The 21,876-nt window shown below is 50.8% G+C and overlaps 1 protein-coding gene across 2 annotated transcripts in view; it reads right to left on the bottom strand.

The window, feature by feature from the left end:
- The window catches only part of LOC130141715 (protein CEPU-1), a 361,301-nt gene extending 339,980 nt beyond the window's left edge, over nucleotides 1-21,321 (bottom strand). Inside the window, exon 1 of one of the 2 annotated variants that reach the window (XM_056322849.1) lies at nucleotides 21,248-21,321. Coding sequence is in view for 1 of the 2 variants with exons in the window: in XM_056322843.1 (XP_056178818.1) it covers nucleotides 11,922-11,997 (76 nt within the window). In the remaining variant the exon portion in view is untranslated. Of the gene's footprint in view, nucleotides 1-11,921; nucleotides 12,278-21,247 lie in introns of those variants that run through there. The other variant, XM_056322843.1, reaches the window with a different exon arrangement.
- Nucleotides 21,322-21,876: the final 555 nt, after the last annotated feature.

The following is a 21,876-nucleotide window of genomic DNA, read 5'->3' as shown; positions in this document are numbered from 1 at the left end:
TTGCTGCACAGTTCCCTGCCGTGCTCGGGTCTCCGCAGGTACGGAGCGATCGCGAGGGGCTCAGTGGTACCCGAGGGATGGAGCCAGGAGGGAAGGCGCAGTGCCAACATCACTGCGAGGAGCTGGCAGCAGAGGGCAGTGAAGAAATCCCATCTCGCAGAGTTTGTGAGTGTAATTCATTCCAGCGGGAGACATCCAAGAGACTTTATCAAGTGCAATTGTCCCACTGCGCCTTTCACCTGCACACACTTGCAAGACAGTCTGGAGTCACTACAGAGTCTCCCTTTACAGTCAGAGCTGAAAGGAGCATTATAAAGGTGAATTAACATTTAAAAAGAATGTAAAAAACCCAGAACTGTTCTAATGATGATTAATGGGAAGCTATAAGGGAGGCCGTGACCTCCTAGTGTCATTAAATGGATTGGCAGGTTTCTGAGCATTAATTATAAATAGCCACAGGAGTTTGAGTGCTTAGCAGAATGATGATAAATCCATGACACAGGCAGAGAGACAAGGAGCCAGGAGCACAGGAGAACACGTGCCTGCATGTGCACACACACACATCTCAGCACGCAAGAAAACAGCGGTTTGCATGTGTTACATGCAGGAGAGAAAGCAAAAAAAAAATGTGGAAATGAGTCCGTCTGAGCATGCTTCTGTGTTTGGGTGGATAAGAGGATGGAGAGTGAGAGAAATGGGCAAATGATAAATTAGGCCTTGCCAGTCAATCACATTTTCTAAATGCTTTATATCCCAAAAGCTATAAAAGCAATATTCCTTTCTGGCCTTATTGGAGCCATTTCTGTAAGGCAATCACATCTGTTTCCTCTGGGATTTAAGCTGAACTATGCCTTGGCGCTTTTTTTTTTTGCCTTTTTTTTTTTTTCCTCCCCTTTCTATTTACTCTCTAGCCTGCTACCAAAGAAGGGTCAGCGCATGCATACAAATAGGGAGGAGGAATGAAAAACAAACAACCCCGAAGCAGTGGCCAGCGGCGATGAACAGACAGAAAGGGGCTGCAAAACTTCTTCAAATCCCCCAGCCCATTAGCAAAGCGATGGTTGCAATAATCAGGGGCCGTCTGGATTTCGAATCAGTCTGCTCTTCCAGTTAATGCTTTCTTTGCTTTAATGTGCATTATTCCACAATTGCATTGAGATTATGTAGAGCTGCATCCCAGGGCACTGCTGTGTATTACCTCGGATGTGCCGACCCGCCCAGCCTGCCTGGGATTTGTAGCAATGGGCATCACTGTGCCGCTGGCAGCTGCGCTGCTCTTGCAAGAGCCCTTGGAGAGATGCTCACCAGTAAAAGCCCAAATCCCTCTCTGAACACAGAGCTGCACAAGTGCATTTGCTCCACGAGGCAGGAGGAGAGTTTTTGCAGGGCTGTGAAAACAAGAGTTCGTGGCAAAGAGGATCAGCAAACTGTTGGAGCCCTGGGATTGCAGGTCTGAATAAATACAGGGGATGAATGGAGCCAGGACCTCAGCCTCATTCATGGTCTCTCACAGCCAACCGCACCGCCTGCGCAGGGGGAAGGCCCCTCTTGCTGCCAAGGAAGAGAAGAAAAGGCTCCGGGTGACATGCTGGAGGGGCAGAGCCCCAAGCCTGGGCACCCAGACCCCCCCCACAGCTCCCAGACCGGGCACAGCCCTGCACCAGCAGCCGCATCCCACCGCCCAGCCCCGAGAGCAGCCCCGCTACCCAGCCACGGGGCACTTCCATTGCCATTGGAATCCCCGTTTCCTCCAGGATTTTGGCCAACTGCTCCTTCAGCTTCTGCCAGCTTTATGGGGAAGCAAAAGCACAAATCAACCCCCCCCTCCACTGAAATTAAAAACATTCCCGTTTCCATTTAGATTTCAGTACCGTTTCCCCGCCTGGCTCTTCCAGGGGGAAGCATCATTTCAACTGACTGGAAAATGGTGGTGAAGGAACAGGTTCCCCATACAATTTTCTTCATATCCTATTAGTTGCAATACAATTACAGTGAATACATCAATTCTTAGCCCCAGCAGCTCCTAGAAAGAGCCACCTATTAAAAGCTGGCTTATTAATGGAACTGTACATCCAGGATTAATCGGGCCATGTTGGCCATTTCCATTTCTCACTCCACAAGTGCTTTTGTTTGCTTAATAGGCTGAAGTAACTTGAGAATGACACAACTTAGAGCTTCCCCCATTTGCTGTGCATATTGCCAGCAAATTTAATACCACTTTCCTCTCCGGCATTGCTCTGGGATAAAACCTGGCACGTACTGCCAAGGAAATCCACGCAGCAGGGTGAGAAGGATGAAAAGGGCCTTTCTGCCTTTGACAGAGCCCACAGGAGGAGACCCCGATTTCTCGAAGGCTTTAAACCCCCACAGAAACTTGCAACACCAAAAAGCCAAGAGCCAAAGCGAGCAGGCTGAAGTAGAGCCAGACTAGCACCGTGACATCACCCCACAAGCACTTTGGAAGCCTCCAGGCACCCCAAAGAGCATCACCCCCCCACCCAGCCAGGCTTGAGGGTCCCCCCCCCCATCCCTTCCCAGGAAGCCCCACCAGGTCACAGCCCCATTCCTGGCCATCATCCCCAAAACCAGGACCACTGTCTCTCAGCACAGATATTCCCATGGCAGCAAAGTCAATGCATGTTGAAGCACGGTAATATAGTATGACTTTTCCCTTTAATGGAATTTTTCTAGCCCACTAGGAAAAAAAAAAAGACTCCATTAGCCATACTACAAAGGCTCCTACTTATTAGTATTTTAGAACAGCAGCAAAAACATTTCTTGAATCTAATTATTGCTGACAAATATGAAAATTGAAATCAAAGTTAAATTTTCAGCTACAGTGCCTCATACGGCAGCAGCTCGCTGGCTCCCAACTATTGCATCAACACATTTATTCTGCTGAGAAGGCTGCAGAGATTGGGCCCCCCCCACCCCCTCCAGCCCACCCCTCCATCTTCAGGGGCATTAACTCTGACATATTCATCTCAACAGCCGGGGCTGCATAACTAACTTCATGTTTACCAGTCACACGCAGCCAACAGATCGGAGCAAGGCTCTCAGGGGCTGTAGAAGGAGGGAATAAGGCTTTTTTTCTTTAAAAAAAATATTTTTATTGATTCCAACTTTGCTCTCTCCCACCCCCTTCCAACCTGATCTCAAGAAGGAGGCGCTGGGTGATTTTAAATTCCTCAAGATAGAATATCTAGGAGGGAGGGGAGTGTGGTGGGGAAAAAAAAAAGCCTCGTCAACATATTTCCTTTCTCCTACCTCCCCCCAACATACTGTAAAAATCAATCCCCTTTGTCATTTTGCTCTGCTTGTGTGAATGTTTAATGGCTGTCGAGGGAGATAATGATTGCTGCTAGGAAATTCATTTCAGATTTGCTATTTATAAAGTACTTGGTGCTCAGGTGGGAAATTAACATAAGGAAGGGGGAAAGGGACCGAATCGGGGGAAAAAAAAAATAAATACGCAGCAGGCGAGGAGGGATGAGATGCTGCGGGGCTGGCTGGAAAGGACCAAGGCCCCAAGAAGGATTTGGATCTGTTTCCATCCCTCCTGGGACAGAGGGAAAAGCCTTGCACAGAGCGGGGATGGCCATGCTGGGGACATCGGGGTGTCCCCAAGCACTGCCACCCCCTTCCCGGCAGGCACCCCTGCATACAAGGGACACAGAGCCGGGGCTATTAGCCCAGCAGCTGCTGGCTGCCAAAGCCACCAACGCTCCACACACACCATCAGCCAAAAAACCTCACCACCACCACTATTTGAACCCCAGCATCCTCTCCAGCCTCCCACCCCGGACCCTCACCCCTCCAGATGAGCCACAAACCTCCTTCAAGTCCCCCCCTCCCCACAAAGCCCAACAACCTGTTGACACCGATTTGATTTTTGAATCCCGGGGAAATTCCCGTCTGTGATACAGTGGGATCCCGTACTGCCAGCGGTATGCATGCTGCCATTGAGTTGCTAATTCCTTGTCTCAGAAGTTGCTTTTTCACTTTCTGATTTTTCAATAATAGGCTTGGTATGAATCCCTTAAGCTTCTGAAACAAGCTGAAAACCGCTTTTCCAGCCATTTACATAAACACAAGTGGATCAGAAGGAATAATCATAGTTTATGCATTATTTGGGGGCTTTGGAGCCGGCTGCTAATGTGATGTCAGGTTTTGAAGCCCAAAACGTACAATGGGAAGCAGTGATGCGCAGAAAAGCAGCGCAAGAGGTAAACAATAAATAATACAATTTTTTAAATATTGGCTTCAGTGACAACGCGGTTTTGGCTTCGCCACTGCCCCAGCCTCTAATGGATCCCGCTCCTCACCAGCCTTGTTCCAGAAAGGGCTTCATTAAGAGAGATGTCACTCACGCTAAATCCAAATTCACCTCTTGCCAGCCAGCTCCTGTGCCTTGGCCCACTATCAAAAACCCCGGTGCTGGCTTTGGGGACTGACTTCACACCAAAAAACCAAAAAGCCCTCCAACACAGGCACCCTCTGATCTATAAATACCATCTGTCCCGCAGAAAGGGAATAAAAGCTAGAAAACAACCAAACCAACCCAGGAACTTAGTGCTATTCATTAGATAACTCCTACAAGAGGAGGGGGGGAGAAAAAACCCACTTAAATGGCAAGTTAATATTACAGTATTAATGAACCTTGCTTCGCTTTAAGTGCTTGTCATGCTTCCAACGAGGCAGGTCAGATTTGGCTTTGAAACCAGTTCTTTAAATCAAGAATGCCATTTCTGGCAAAATCGAAACATTAGCAGAGGATCTGTTTTGAAGTAATAACAATAAAAAAAATATCTAACAAGGGCTCGAAGACTCCAGGCTCTTTTGATACTGCTGGAATACAGCCTTTGGATCTCTTTTTTTTTTGCTTGAAATCACAACTTCGTACAAAAAGCTTCTGCAAGCTCCAAATCAGAACAAAAGAAAAAATGCTTCAAAAATCAACCCTTATTTTCCCCATACTTTGCTTTCACTGGGAATTTGTGATTTTTCTGTTTTATTCCATTTTGGAATAAATAAAAACCACACTCTGCTTCATTTCTAATATTACACAATTTCCTGTGGCATTTCCTACTGCTTCGCAGCTGCTGTGTCCCATTGCAAGTTGCGGGAGGATGCAAAATGGCCAGGCGGGCTGAGCATTTGTGGGTTCACAAGCTAAACTTAGAGCTTCACAGCGCTGGGCGCCCCACAACCACACGGCAGGGGGCAAAAGGCCCCATTTTCAAGGGAAATCCAGGTTAGCCGGACCAGACAAGGGAAAAAAAACCTGGCTGGTATCTTCATGGAGCGCATGGCCAAGCCAGGAAGGGGACCACGCAAGCAGGCCAAACTGTAGCAGGACCCACCTCCCAGTCCAGGACCTCCACGCTCACAGCATCTTTTTCTGCTCCCTCCCACCAAACCCCTGCCAAGCAGCCGCTCCCACCCCCCCTGCAAGCCATCCCCGCCGCGGCTCCAAGAGCAAGCACTTGGCATGAGCCCTAGCTGGCTAGGGGGCTAGAGGTGCCCTCACACAAGGTGCTGAGCACCCTCGTGCTGGGATCCACCCACCTCCAGAAGGTCCTCAGTGCTGACTTTTGAGCCTGGCAGCTGCTACACCGCTCCATCCCCGTGGGATGGCAGAGGATGCTGTGCCAGCTTCCATCACCGCCTCCCCCGTGCTTTAAAGGAAATCCTCCAGCCACCAGTAATTTATGCACCTTGGGTCCCCCGGATCCTGGCTTCCCGCTGCTACAAAGAGTCTCAGAACCGCCGCTCCCTGCTCAGAGGGTCTGCTTCGGCTCCCCCTGATTAGTAAGCAAAGCATGCAGGAGGTGGAGGAGTCGGAAGAAGGGAAAGCAAGGAGGGGAGGATGCCAAGAGCCGAACACTGTCTGTAGTGGGAACAGTCAACAGGACAAGGGGGTCAAGAGGTCAATTAATTTACAACAGCTTTCAGCATTGGACATATTAACTGTAAGCGCATCAAAAATCCATGATATCCTTCTTGGCGGGAGATAACAGAGCACAGCGGAGGCAGCACCTCTGATTTATTATTAACCAAGAGCAAGGTGCGTGCTTCGGGAAGGAGGAGGGAGGCAGCTAGCTCCTCCAGGCTAGTAGCCACAGCTCCAAACATGCTGAGAACAAGGGGTGCGTGATGCCTGGAGGATGCACCAGCACCCACAAAAGAGTTGGAGGCCCCTGGGATCAGGGTGCCCCAGGGGGTGCAGTGACAAAGAGCCTGTCCTTTGTAATTATTTCCCCCCCAAAAAAAAAGAAAGGCTACTAAAGGCATAGAAAGATTCATGTGCGGGAGTGCAGGATGCTGGCTGAAGATGGGAGACAGCAGTATGGCTTAGACTCCCACTGCCACATCCTAGGATCTGGCACCTTGCTCATTTTGGCCCCTATTTGAAACCAAGAGCTCAACTCCAAGTCCGAGTTGTGGCTCCAAGGCAGCTGCAAGCCTTTGCCATGAACATCTGAGTGATCATGTCTGAGTCCCACCGAGTCTAATGGAAGATTTGCCACTGCGCATCAAAAGGAGCACTACCAGCAGCCCCGGGGGAAAATTTAAAAAAAAATATCATATTTACCCTCTTTAAAGCTTTGCTCTAGTAAGGCATCCTCTCAACTGGGGAACAAGCAAAGAAAATTTTGCCCTTTCCTATTATTGAAGTTTGGAAAGATAGATGCAACAGAGTTTATTTTCTGATCCCCATGGTGAGAAAGATACTCTCCACGTGGTGCTCTGCAGGCTGCGGAGGAAGGCTGGAGCCCACCTCTGCTGTCTGACTGCGAGTTGCCTGGGAAGCAAGCTGGTGAGCTCTCCCCCTCCACCTCCACCCTGGTTTATCACAAAAAAACAGCAAGCCCTGCTTGCTAGCTTGACCTAGATCTGTCAACTGATCAATTTTTTTCCCCCATAGGGAAAAATAAAATGGGGGGGGGGGGATCACAATATGGCTATTTTTAAGCAAAAGCTGCAAGAAAAATACATGAAGCAGACACTTCCAATATTGAACGCACTCATCTCATGCTCAGATCAGGGCTGACACAAGAGTAAGACAGAAAAACCATTAGCCAGGGTTACTGTGGTCAAAATGCCTGGACAGATTAAAAAAAAAAAAAAGCTTTTGCTGAGTACTAGGACATCCTAGAACTGGCTGCAGCCTCCAGAGGATCCAGCACCACCAAGCCCTGTAAAAGAGGGATGGTCCCCATCATGCTTCAGAAGTTTAGTTCTACCAGAGTTTTGTTTGGGTTTTGGGGTTTTTTTGGTTTGGTTGTTTTTGGTTGTTTTTTTTTTCCCCTCCAAACTCACAACTACCACCTGATAATTTTCTGCTTGTCAAACTCCTATTGACCTCCTCCAGAGAAGCCTGTTGGTCCCACCCCAGATGTGGGGACTGGCCCATACCTCCTTGGCCATGCAGCCCAGGTCTGCTTCATTGGTCTGCCCCACGTACCGGCAGAAGCCACCTTCTTCACGTCTGCATTTTAAAGGCAATAAGCTGTTGCATATCCTAAAACACGTGGCGGTGTGTATGGGACCTCACACATCTCTCTACTCCACCACCGGGGCTCCTAAAGCTACTGCAACTCCAGCACGGACCAACTCCAGCACACCTTATAGCATGGTGTGGTGGGGAATGTATCTCATTACAAACGAGAACGCTTGGATAAGTTCTCTCCACATACGCAGCACAGAGCAACCACAAGTTCACCCCTCACTATATTCCGTCAGCCCACTGCCACCAGCACCAGATCAGTGGAGGGATGCTCCCAGGGAAGCATGAAATGAAATGCATGAAAACCCCCACGTGCAACACCACGCACAGCACCCACAATGAAGCCACCGACCAAACCAAGATCCCAGGCACCAACCCAGCTGTTTTAGGTGCCATCCCACTTGTTTTGCACACCACCACCTGCTTCCAGAAGCATCTTTCTGCTTGGGTTCCCACTTACTCTGTGGAGTCTTAAAAAAAGTGCCAATTAATGCCATGCAGTGGCCTGATTTCCAGAGGTGCTGGATACCTGCTTACAGCTTCGGTTAAAGTCAACAAGAATGACAGATGTTCAGCAACACTCCAAATCAGGCCATTGAGTAACCAGAGCGCATTCCCCTCCTTTTATATACTACATATAACTGGGTTATCTAATCATGTAGGTATTGATTATTACCGTTATTATCTATTAAATAGCTATTTTCTGCTGTTGGGGTGAATATCACATTTTATTGACCTGCACGGTAACTATTAACCACCACGAAGCCACATCTAATATTTTCCCGGGGGAGCAATAAATCCGGGTACTCACAGAAAGATGTCGATACACATAATTTTTCTTATACACATTCATTAGCACAATTACCTCCTTCCACTGCCAAGTCTCCCCTCCCGCCTCCACCGAGAAAGTGCCCTCCCAGGATGCATACCCCCGACCCATGCAGTGCTCCCCAATCCTGCCCTTCCCCAGGGGGAGCGACCGACCATCCCCCTCCCCATGGATGCATCTCCTGGCCAGATCCAGCCTTTCCATCCCATGTCTCCAGTTGGGAGTTATCTGCAACCCAGCCACATAATTCTTTTGGATGAGGAACACTCCGTGTATGATGTTGACATATGCTATTATTTTACATACCTATTTCAGTTTGCATGCTTATTAGAATAAGGTCTTTATGCTAATTTGTAAATCAAATTCCCATAATTCTTGGCTTACTGATGCTAAAGGCCCAGCTAAATCTTCTATGACCTTTTAGCCCGGTTAATCCTTTTACGCATGGTTGAGTGAAGAGTTTTCTTCTCTCTTCCACTCCCAAGCACCGAGGTGGGATTTCTGCACAAGTCCTCCTCTTCCTCAAGAAATCCAGGTGGGTGTGAGTCAGGAACACATAAGACCACCTCTCTACTTCAAAATATGGAAAGAAGGAAGCGAAAACACCGCTGCTGGGTCCTTAAACACACTGTAGATATTCACTGCTGCTGTTTAAAGAAAAATCCTACAGAAGAGATACCGCAAACACAATGAGAGCTGTGTTGCCAAATTGCTGCTCATCTCCCAATGCTCAGGGCTATCCCAGCCCTCTGCAACCTTCCTCTTCCCAGCTCCTTCCCCCAAGCCATGGCTGGGTCCTTGGCTGGCTCTGCCCTTCCCACGTGATGCGATGGACACCTGCATCTCATTCCCACGGAGATGCAGCACCCAAGCAAGCCCCCTCATCTCGCTCTCTAGCACCAACACCCCATAATAAACAGCTCCCTTGGGAACGGTAGCATCACCGGGCACCAAGCCAAGCTGGACCTTTCGGGCCTCAGAGGGCTCCCTCCAAACAGCTACCACACAAGAGCGCCTGTCACGGGGGCACGTTTCCAAAAAAAACCAAGAGTGAATCTGCAGAACTTGGAGGCCCTGTGGCTGTTTGCACAAACGTGGATGGTCAAGCACTTCAGAATTATCCCACTTCATGCTCCGCTTTACACTCAAGTATACTCACAAACCACTTTTCTTATTGTTTGCTTGGCTGTAAATAGGTAAATGACCTGGAGTATTGATAAACTGCTGCAGAGGGCAGCACAGATCTCTTGAGCTATTTGTAGTAGATTTGTGCAAAACACGGTCTTCCTACACGACAATAATTTTCGCATTTTCAAACACAAGCCAGCTCTGCTTTGGTATACCAAGCGCAAGAGAAAAGTTAGAAAACAAAAAAATACTGTGGCTATCCAAAGAGTTCACAAAGCAGCAGCACCGTACTGCTGGGATTTGGCATGCTGGATATACTACCTTTGTGACTGAACGACCCCCCCCCAGATTCTCAAAACTCCCTTAGAAAGTTTTTGCTAAAAAGCAAAATCACTTCTGCTAGGTAGTTTTAAAAAAATTAATGACTCATTTAAATACAATTACGCAAGAAAACCTCCCAGGGAAACTCCTTCCCTCTGACAACCCAGCACACCCAGCTTCTCCCAGCTCAAAAAAACCTAAACTTTTTTGTGCAATGCTTTGCCCAGCACCCCACAGTTCAGCCCCTAGTCCCCCCGAGACCATGGCACAACGAAGCTCCCTGCTTTTTCCCCACCTCAGCCGTGACTCTGTGACTTCTGGCACCCACACCAGATCCCTGCAAAGCAGGGGGCTCGGGGGATTTTTTCCTTGGGGAGGCAGGGCAATCCTCCCCACAGCTATGCCGTCTGGGAGAAGAAAAAAAAAAAAAAGAAGAAAAAAAAACCCCAACTACTTTCTGATCTGTAAGCTTCGATGGGAGGAGAGAGAGGAAGCATGAGAGATGACCAGAGGCAGGGAATAGGACTGCAAGGAAGCCCAGTCAGGAGCCAAAAAGCAGACATCCAATAAACAAACAAATAAAATAAATGAAGCACAAATTCTGAGCAGGAGAAACAAGGGAGGGAAGGGCAGCTTTACCCCCCTCCTGGGGAGCCCCAACCTTCCACCACCCCACCTGGGCTCCCCACAGAGGCAGCAGCACAGGGGTTGGGGGTCCCAGCCCCAGGGCCCCCCCTCGGGAGCCGGGGGTGCAGGGATGCCAGCATCCCAAGCAGCAGGAGCAGGAAGCAGCAAGCCTGGGAGAAGGAGAGAGCTTGAGGAGGGAAAGAGGGAGGAAGGCGAAGAGGAGAAATGCCTTGGCGTGTGATGTGCATGCTAAGCAGCCCGTGCCGGTCGATATGACAGGGGTGGCTCTCCGCAAGAGCGGGCCCAGCCTGCCCAGCAGAGAGAACTTTGAGCAGAGATGGTGGCTGCCCACCTCCCCCTGCCCCACCAGCCCCCTGCCCCACGTAGCCAAGGGTTTCACACCCCACCGGAGGGCTGCTGCACAGCACCTCAGCTGATGCGGGATCCAGCAGGGCTGATTTGGACATACGGGTGCCCACACCCTCGTCCCCAGCCCTCGGTGGGCACCGGGGCAGCACAGAGGGGCCTGGCTCCAGCAGGTCCCTTCCCCCCCACTCCCCGACCCCGTGCAGGAGGCTGCATCCAGCCCCCCCACGGGTACATGCATCCCCCGCGGGGTACATCCAGCCCCGCAAAACCCCGGGTACCACCCGCTGAGCACGGCCCTTGGGAGCATCTCCCCTTCCCCGCCGGAGCCCCGCGCAGGATGCGCCCCCCCCCGCCCCCCCAGTGCAGGATGCGGCCCCATCCTCCCCTCCCACGCAGGGAACCCCGCTCCCACAGCCCCTCCAGATGGCTGCGAGGAGACTAACGCGAGCTGACAGGCTCGGTGCTCTCAGCCAGATGGGGCTGGCTCCTGCCCCCCTCCTCTCCCCCCTTGTTTTTTTTGCTCTTTTTCCCCCCCGCCCTCGCACAGCGCGGGGTGGGGGGCCTCGCGAAGCGCCATCCCCCGGGACAGGGGGGAAGGCAGCCGTGCTCGCCCGGGACAAGCTGGACAAGGACTTCCCAAGTCCCCAGTCCAGCGGGCAGGAGCCGGGGCTGCACCCAGTTTTTGGGACGACCTTGCAGGCAAAGCAAAGGGTGCTGGCGGGGGGGTGGGCTGCACAGGCACACACACCCCCCCCCCGCACCCAGCCTGTTGGATGCGCTGCTCCCGCGGCAACTAAGTTGAGATGGCAGAACCGTTCGGCACCACCACCCCAAAAAAATATAATAAAATCAGTTGAGGAGGGGTGCTGCGCCATGGGAGAAGTGTGTGCCCCCCATCCCAGTGCACCGCGGGGAGGGAGCACGCACCGGCAGCTGCCGCCGCACCGTACCCGCATCCGCACCCCCCGCAACTTAGCGGCGGGCTGGGGACCCTCTCCCAGCTCTATCCCCGCTCCGAGGGGGGTGTCCTCACCCCATCCCAGCCCCCCCTCCCCCGGCAGGGTGCTGCCGTGGGGCCGCGCACCCTCCGTACGCTCCGGCTGCATCCCCCCCCGCAGCATCCCCGCCCGGCCCTACCTTGGGAGAGGAGGAGAGCGGCCATCCCGGCGAAGATCACCCAAGAGACGGGGTGGTGCATTTTCGCCTGGGCCATGTTTCACCGCGGGCTGCGATTCTCTCCCCTCCTTCCCCACTCACTGCCTGGCGGGGAGAGGTTTAAAATCCAGCGTTTCCCAGAGCAAAGCGCAGGAAGGGGGAGGGAAGGGGGGGGGGGGGAAGGAAGGGGGGAGGAAAAAAAAAAATGTAAAAAAGCACCGCAGGGTGAGGAAGGAAAAAAAAGGCAAAAAGGAGGAAAAAAAAAAAGGGGGGGAGGGGGGGAAGGGGGGTCGGAAGGGGTTGCAAGGTGCGAGGGACGAGCGCTGCCGTGCCCGCCGCTCCGGCCCGCACACGCCGCCCGGCTGCAACACGCCGCCGGCCGCGCAGGCAGCCCTGCCCCGCGCCGCGCTCATTGGCTGCGGGGCCCCCCCCGCACCGCGCACCCACCGCCCCCCGCAGCCGGGACCCCCGGCAGCCGGGACCCCCCGCCGGCAACGGGCGCCTCCCTCGCCCCCGCAGCCGGGACACCCGGCACCCACCTCACCCCCCCGGCAGCGGGCACCCCCCACCCCCCAGCATCAGGTACCCCCCGCCCCCTCCGGCACCCACCAGCATCAGGCGCCCTCCCCCGCCTCCAGGAGTATCACACATCCCACTTCCCCTCAAAGGGTATCAGACGCTCCCCTCCCCGCCACCCCGGTACCCATCAGCATCAGACACCCTTCCCCAGTATCCGACATCCCCCAGCATCCAGCACCCACCAGCATCAGACAGCCCCTCCAGCATCAGCCACCCCCACCCGCACCCCCTCCAAGCATCCAACACTCATGGGTATCCTCACACGCACCCCCAGTATCCAGCACCCACCAGCATCAGACACCTCCGTCAGCACCCGACCTCTCTCCAGCATCACACCCCCCCACACATCTGCACCCCCTCCAGCATCCAACACTCATGGGTATCCTCACCCCTCCTCCAACATCCATTCTGGGGGGCTCCCCTGCCACCCCCATCCCAGCACTGCACCCCCTGTGAAAAGGGGGGGGGGTGAAAGCCCCCCCACGGGGTGACTGCAGCACTGCCGTGCCTCAGTTTCACCACCTGCATGATGATGATGATGGGGGGAGAAGCCTTCATACATCCCAAAACGTGCTGCGCCCAACTCTGCTTTCGGGGGGGCTGGGGAGAGGCCAACAAGCCTCCTCCTCCTATAGGGCTAATGCCATATGGAAATTGCTCTAAAAGCAAATTTAATAGGGAATAACTCAATTTGTAGCAGCAATCTACTTTCACTCCAGATCAAAGCCTTTCTCCCTTGTGCTGTCGCCACGCTCATCTGATTCCTCACGACCACCTCCCGCACCAAGCAGCATCGGGGCCACTCGCCCCCTGCCTAGCCTCAAACACATTTGTGTTCACTCCTCACCACGTGCCAATTTTAGTGCTTATTTCACAATGGAAACAAAATAGACCTTTCTCCAACTCACAACACCTCCAAAACCACCCCTACCCATACCCCACCCCAGCATCAAGAGCACAACACCAACATGCCTACATTGAAAGGGTCCTCAAGACCAAAACCTTAAATTTTTTTCAGCGTTCATCCAACATTATTATTACTACAGACACTGAACCCCAAGACTCCTATTTGACACAACCTAAATAAATAGTATCTTGTTAAATATTCATTATTTTCATTAGTAGTAAGGATGTCTCATTTTGTCACTCGAGGTGACTCACAGCCCCTTAAAACAACATTATAGGCAGAAAAAAATGACAAAGAAAAAAGAAAAAAGGTATCTTGGCTTTTTGTATTTATTCCTCCTCGGAGGCTTCCAAACATCTGAGCTGTTCACTTTGCAATTCAGAAGATTTGGCTGCAAACTCCTGGAAATCCAGCTGTGTTTCTCTCCCTTCTATCACTGCCGCCCAGAGAGGCTCCGAGTCAGACGCCGGCGGGTCACTCTGCTGCAGAAAGGTGACAAAGGGCAGGTGCCAGTCCCTCTCCCACGGCCCCCTCCACAGCTCTAACAATCCCCACATCAAAAGCTGGCGGCTGAGGGACCGGCAGCTTGGGTCAGATGTCCCCAACAGCCCTGTTGGACACTTGCAGGTCCTTGTCCCCAACCAGGGAGATGCACTTCACCCATCCTCAGGCTTTCCCCAAGAGCTCCACTGCTGTCACCCGTGAGTTTTCATGGGGGTCTTGCCAAGACACCACTGGCGTAAAGCTGCTGCTTGAGGCAAACAGCTTTCAGCCCTCCTCCTCCTCCCCCAAGGCTTGCTTCAAACCATAGACCTCAAGGAGGTCCAACCACCCCAGAGCTCTCCACCATCATTTTATGGTACAGCCTCCCAGCGCCTGCATCACTGCCCAGCTCATTAGGGTGGGAAGAGCTAACGAGAGCAGTACCACTAACGACCCAGTCCTGGGCTGCACACAAAATCATTTAGGTTGGAAAAAGACCTTTGAGATTATCAGGTCCAACCTTTAACCCAGCACTGCCAAGTCCATCTCTAACCCACGCTCCTAAGCGCCACAGGCATGCATCCAGCGCGATATTCCTCGGGAAGCCGTGGGGGGTGTAGTACCCACTCCTACCCACCTCGTGATGTTAGGGCTTGAGCTGTTCCTCATCCACAACCCTGCCGCTGCCCCAGCCACCCCCAGCTGATACATTTTGGATGGAGATGCTTGGGAAAGGGTAAGGATTCCTGTCTCTGTCACATCATCTCATCCTCTCCACCGCTTCCCCGCTACTCCATCAACACGAGTTACCTACAATAACGCCAGATGCCACATAACAATTTCTCCCACCTTTTTGCAATGCTTCTGAATTTGACCCCGGCTGCTGAGCCAGCTAGCGTACTTACAACAGCTGGAAGCAGGCGATTAGGTTAGTTTGGATTATTACCTAGCCATTACGCTTTAAAAAACACAACTTCCCTGTCTATTTGCCTAAGCAGAGAGAGCACTTTATAAGGCGGCCCTATGCAGTAGCCGCTCTTCCTCCAGATTTACTCTATGCATTATTAATTCACCCAGCGCTTGTTCTGAGCACGTATATTTACCCGGTGCACCAGAACAGCTCTTAAGGAGCCTTTGGCTTGTGGCTTTGTGGAACATCAACTTTTCATGTTGAACAGCAGGTGATGTTCAACAGAACGCCTTGCAATAAATGCCTAATATCCATTACACTCATACATATCTATGTGCCGGGCTGATATGAACATACCGATAGCAGGGCTGCACTCCCGAGATAGGGGGACAGGGGGAAAGAAGTTATTCATTGGAAATCACACATATATATGGTGTTAAACAGGGATGCCAAACCTCCATGCATATTGAGCTGCAAGTGTCCCCTTTTGGCAGACATTTCTGCAAAATTTTACATGAGGTTTGGGGTTGGTTGGGGTTTTTTTGCCCCAGATCTGAATAGAAGACCAAAATACAACACCTTAGCTAAAAGTCTGCAGGGAGAAAAAAAAGTGACATGCTGCTTTGAAATGAAACCTCTAACTGGCTCTAAAAGGAGCGTTGTGACCTTGCTGAACAGCACTGCATAATTTTTAATAGACATTTTTTGCTGGAACTGACATACTCCCAGGCGTGGTTTTATTCTGCTAACATTTTTCCAGAGGGAAATGCCATGTTTCATTGGATTTTTTCATCATCCCTACATATACATACCTATAATTACTATATGCATTGCAATAGCGTTTCACATGCCTTTGTTAAGATCCTGGTTCCATTATGTTAGTCTCTGTATGTATACCTGGTTAAAAACCCAACCAAAACACAGTCCCTCCCTCAAGATCTTCAAGTCAAAATAAACAAGGCAAAGAAAGGTATTGAGACAAGAGCAAATTATTTCTCTTTTTAGGGCTAGAAAAATAAGGCTTGGAAAAGCTAAGTCACCACATGAGGTCAGGAAGGGAATTTCCAGCCATGCCAAGAACCAAACCAAAAAAAAAAATCTCCCAAATCTTAAGCAAAGGTTGCAGGACTCGCCCGCTTCCTCTTGCGGCGTTTCCCCACCCCAGGATACTTCTGCTCCCAGTTTCACCAGTACAAGGTGAGAGTTAAGGGAACGCTTCTACCAGCTATACCAAAATATCAAAGAGAAGGAAAAAAGGGTGTTTTGCACATAACTTAAATGAGGGATAGTGACCGAGGGGGGTGGAATCTGCAAAGCTTAATCAGTGCCTACGCCAGCATCTCAAAGGCATCTCAGCACCCCCGTGCCCTTGTGTGCACAGGACACATGGAGCCAGACAGACGAGTGCCCACAGGCAGCCGCTGTGCACGTGAATGCCCGGCTTTGCTCCTTTAATTACACCTCCTACGGGTGAGAAAGATAAGCCCAAATGGAGTGACTGCATGAAGGGAGGAAGCCTATAAGTTATTCATAAGTTCAGGCTCAAGCTCCTCTCTTGCTTTCACTCCATGACACCTTCAAAACATATTATTCATCTATTTTTTCCTCCTCTGGGAAGAGAGATGGTAATTGTAGTAAATATATCACTGCCAAGTCATCCTTGCAGCCTCCGAGCCTGCACGGTGCTAGGGGTAGAGATCCAAGACGGTGGCCGCTGTCGAGACACTTTGGGATGCCCAGGCTCTGTGAAGGACATCCTCACACTGCCAGTGAGCAAACCTGCTGGGGAAAAACCCCCACCCAGTCCATCACCAAGGCATTTACCATCCCAATTGCCTCCGGTGGCAAAAAAATCAAATTTAAAAAAAAATCAAGCCCTACAGCTCCCATCACCCCCACCCCACTTTGGATGAAAACCCCATATTCCCCATCGAGCGCTTGCCAACAGCTCCACGACAAGTTGAGCAGCAAAGTTTCCTTCATCCCCACCGAGCTTGGACCAGGACTGCTGTTTTAACCCCAGCCTGATTGCATGTGGGCAAATTTTGGGCTCCATTTCTGGCTTGCAAGGGGGAAGAAAAAAAAAAAAAAAAAAAAGCAGCCACAATCACCAGCAGCCCTTCCTGCAAAGCACCTTTGGAAACAAGAGCCACAGCAGAAAGGTTTTGTTTGCCCTCTCAAGGCTGTTCCAGACAGAATAATGCTACTGCCAACTGAAGCAGCTCTCCTTGAGCTCGAGAGGTTAGTTTTTCTGAATGCAGTGACACAGATCCTCATCTCGGCCCCATAGCACAGAGGATTTGTTGTACTCCAGTGCAAAAATAACCCTGAAAACAACATCTATGGTCACACCATGAGGGGAGGGCTAAGACATCGGCATCAGGCGCCTGGGAGAAGAGAGACGGGGCATGAATTTTATTTGTCCTCGATTCCCAGGGAGGTCATTTACTGCAGTGCCCCTGGCACTTCCCCAGCCCTTTCTAGCACATTTGATTCTTGTGAGTTTTCTTAATCTCATCTCCTTCATTGGTTATTGCTCCTGCAGTGCTGAACTCAGCAAGATCGCTTCTGTTTAGAGAAAGATTAGCACCGAGTACATTAAACACGGTAATGCCATGTTCTACGGGGCACTGGGTCACCACCCCAGCTCCAAACGCCCCGTAACACCTTCCCGAAGCGGGTGCTTTTTGCTGCACCAGGTTTTTAGCTCACGTCTGCAACACCTAATGCATGCCAGCCTCAGCAGCAGGCTCTCCCAAGCAGCGCAGCACGTCGCAAGGAACAGTTTGGAGATAAAAAGCCCAACCCAACAACCAGCAGCTCCATTAAGATGGAACTCTACAATCCTTACAGGTTCCTTCCAACACAAGATATTCTGCGATTCTGTTCTACGATGGCAAATTACGTGCTGGGGGAACTACACGATCATCACAACAGAAAAAAGGGGTGGATGGAGAAAGGGGCTGGCTCAGCCAGACAACGTGCCCACCCAGCAGGGAGATGGCACCCTGCAAGAGCCACCCAGCTGTGACATACACCTTCCCATGCTGGGATGGTCCCTGGACTTCTCCAAGGTGCAAGCTCAGAGGAAGCAGCAACCTGCATCCCCACAGGGAGGGGATGCACACAGTGCCGTGCTTGCAATCCATGCCCTCGCCCGGTACACCAGGACCAGTCACCCATGCTACCTAGAGAATAAAATCTCCCCAAATCAAGCGTGTTGTAACACAGAAGTAAACCAAGGTGGTAAGGGCCTCTGCAGAGATGCTCAGCGGCCAGCCCGCCTGCTCCCACTATTTTCAGTTTCTTTCCCCAAACAAAAGAGATTCCTCCTTATTCCAAGGATTTTACAACAAGGTTTTCCATCACCCGCCTGCTGGAGCACGTGCTGCAGTTAGTCCCTGTCCCAACCAGACTCTTATCACAGCTCACCGCCTCCACTCCCTGCTTTCCAGTTGATTAGGTGTTTATTTACCTACAGATTACAAGGAGGCAACAAGTCTACCTGGGGAAGAGGCACTGTTGCATGGGTAAAGACTCTGCAAACAGATGGCTCGAGGCAATAGAGGATGTTTACTACTTTGTGTGTGCTTCTGGGCTTGAGGGTGACACAGCCCTGGCACATCCCTATGTTTCTTTTCAATTCCCCACACTCCCCCCTGCACCCCCCCCCACCCCCCTCATCAAGCTCTCTACAACCTTCTCCGAGACTTTGGGAGTGAAGACCGACTCAGTCAGCTGCCTGGGTCTGTCCTGGAGAAGGTATTGCAAGACATACTAGTTTTAAAATACCTGCCCTCAGAACTCTCAGACTTTCACAATTCTAACCAGCTTTTCAACACCGACAATGAGATACTAATTTTTGCAGCAGAAGCACGTGCACAGCTCTTTTCCAGCCCATCAAGCTAGCAGCCACAGCCAGACAGCCATGGCTCAGCCACCACCCAGGGCACCAGTTTGGCTTGTGGGCAATAAAGCAGCCTGCAGCCCCCTTGATGTCCCAGGTGATCTCACTTTGAGCAAGCACACCAGGACCTGGGAACACCCAGAAAGCCACCAGGTGCTCTTTATTGACCAATATTTTCAATTCTGGAAGGGCCATCCTCAGCACAGCAGAGATGCTCAAACACACCAGCATCTATTTGGCTTTTGAGAGCTGGTGCAACACCTGTGAATCCAGCCAAGCCTCTAATTACTGGTCAGACCTTGGCAGGCCTCAAACATGACAGCCTTTGTACTCCAGAGGGGGAAAAAAAAAAAAATAAATGCATCCATTACAAAACACTTCTTGTGATGAAAATGCCATTTCAGACCCTGCAGACCATCTAGGGAATTTTTCCCCCCCCTGTCTAATTCATGTCTCCCACAAGAAACCCAGGTAAGCCAGCCCTGGGAGGAACAAGATTTATTTTCCCCCAAATAACCCACGTTTGCAATTTTAGCTTCTCCCACTCACGCTGCCACCCCAAACTAATTGCATTCCCCACATGCTCCATTTCCTTCTTCCCCCACCCCAGTCTTTAAAGGCTTGTCATGTTATACAGTAGGCTCAAAGCACATTCAAGATTAGTTCTGTAACCTGCCCGGCAGAGCCAGAAAATTGAACGTGGTAGAAAAAGAAGGGAAGAAGGGGAAAAAAAAAGAAAAAAAGAAAGAGCCAGCTCTTGTCAAGAGCGTGGTAGTACAAGGAAGTAATTTTTCTCTGCCCATTTCAGTTGGACGTTGCTGTTTACGTCCGCGCTAGACGCTGCATCCTTTCTTCTCCATCGTGCAGCTGTAGCATCGGCAAATTGGAGAGGGGAGGCACGGGGGGAAGGCAATAGCAACTGAAATTGGAGCCTATTGAATTTTCAATAGGACACCAAAATATATACATATTTCAGCATGTGCGTGTACAGATATACAAGTCAATATAGGAATCTGTGAACAGTCGGTTCCGAATAATTACAGTGGGGGGAAATCATTGGAATAATGAGCAGTTGCTACCAGAACATCCAGGGAAATGAAACGCTGGCTGCTGTTTATTAAACAGTGCTTTATTTTCAGTTTAAGGTGTTTGGGATGAAATTAGGTGACAAATACACAGCATCACTGAATGACTGGAACAGCTCGGGATCGTTGAGGGGAAATGAGCAAGTCAGCTCCAAAAACCTTAATTTTTCTCCCTCTTTCTGCCTTTCCTTGCTGTTTCCTTCCTTCTTCCCACTGCAGCAGCCTCCGGAAGGGGCTCTCACACAGTTCTGATGCTACAGGAGGAAGAAAGATTGCCTCTGCCCTCAGATCTCACCACTGGCACTGCAGAAGCGCTGTGGGATGCCAGCGCTGGACCAGAGCAGCGGCAGGGACTAGAGACAGCAAGATGGGATGGGACTCAGAGCCAGCAACCACAGGGCCACCCTTTAACAGCTGGAACTTGCAAAATGATAGAGGTTTGGGGGTTCCCCCCCCCCCCAATATCTTTGCAAAGATGACACACAGCCCACCCACACCCCTACACCTTCGAGACCAGCCGGCATATGCTTAACTTTTTTCCAAGGCCAAAGACTGTATAAAATGGCTGCACAGCAGAGGAGAGATCCAGAGCACGACTGACAGGTCTGAGCCTTGCAACAGCAAAGCATCTGCTAGGAAAAACAGCAGGAAGAGCACACAACCCGCGTATGAAAAACAGGTAGATTCTGAAAACTTGAGTTTCAGAAGAAATATTAATTTCCCAGCCTAACAGACTTTTTCTGACATGGTTCTCAGCTTTGCAAAATACAACAGGAGAAAAAAAATATTTTAAAAAGCCCATATAAGCCTTAAATGTGCAGCCCCCAGCCTGCGTTCCCCCTGTCCCCACATTGAGACAGGATTTGCATGAGGATGCTGCAGCTGGGTGCTGGTGGGGCACAGGGAGGAAAGGAGGCAGAGGGGCAGGATGCGGCTGGGGAAGGGGGATGGAGAGAGCAAGTCATGTCCCTCACCTGCTCCTACCCACTCTGTCCCCACCTGCAGCAGCATAACACAACCAGGCATGGATCGACTGAGGAAGGAGAGATGAAGTTTTAAGGAGATGGAAGCGCTTATGTGTATATGTACGCGACTTAGAGATCTCAAAAGATTTCACACCGTATTTCACATTTCTAAGCTTCTCCCTCAGCCACACAAGAGGCTAGCATAAATGAGACGGGTCAAAAGCCTCATAAGCTTTAAACATCTCCAGGTTTTCCAAATCACTTCCAACAGCTTCCAGTTCTGGATTAACTAGGGTTACCCACACCAGCCAGGTGAAGCCACACTCCAAAAAACTCACTGTGTGGGCAACTTCACACCTCACACACAGTATAAGCCACCTTCAATGCTTTGAGAACAGGTTTACACCCTTCAGATGCAAATCATCTTGTAATCACAGGAAAAAAACCCAAAAACCCCAACAGTTTACAGTACCTCAGGTGTCTTCTCCTTGAGGTGATGCAGCAGTCCAGCACAGCCAGGAGGGTCAACATGGCTGTAAATCAGCCTGGCCCTGCCTGCAACAAGAAGAGGATGCTCATTCACACAAGATGCAGAAAATTACAACTGTTTCATGCTAGTTTAGTCACCAGTGGAAGCAAAAACCCCACCAATTTCTAACAGTTCGGGTTTGGTTTGGTTTTTTTTTTAATGTGCCCTAAGGAGACTCACAGAAATCTTCCCTGTTGCACTGTCCTATCCTGAGCTGGAAAACATGAGTAATTCCACATTTATTTATTTTTTGGGAGGTGGGGGGGTAGGGGGAACACTGTCCTCAAGCACTCAGCATCCTCAGCCCACACCAGGATCCGTACACAAGTATGCAGGAGCAGTGCCTGGCTGCACAGACAGCCAGCGGGAAATTCAGGTTGTGCCCCAGTGAAGACAGACCCAGAACACTTTCAGCTGTGGGGAAAGATGCAGACTCACCATTAAACACTAACCCCCAAAGCTTATTGGGAGCTCTGCCACATCCCTCCATGCTATCTTGTCCTACTATACCTATTAACACTCTGCAATTCAGTGGCCTCTATTTCTTTGCACCACCTCTGCTCTGCAGTAAA

Source organism: Falco biarmicus, chromosome 20 (genome assembly GCF_023638135.1).
Source record: "Falco biarmicus isolate bFalBia1 chromosome 20, bFalBia1.pri, whole genome shotgun sequence".
NCBI lineage: Eukaryota > Metazoa > Chordata > Aves > Falconiformes > Falconidae > Falco > Falco biarmicus.
Note: the sequence above shows the minus strand (reverse complement) of the source record. Positions and strands in the feature narration are given on the sequence as shown.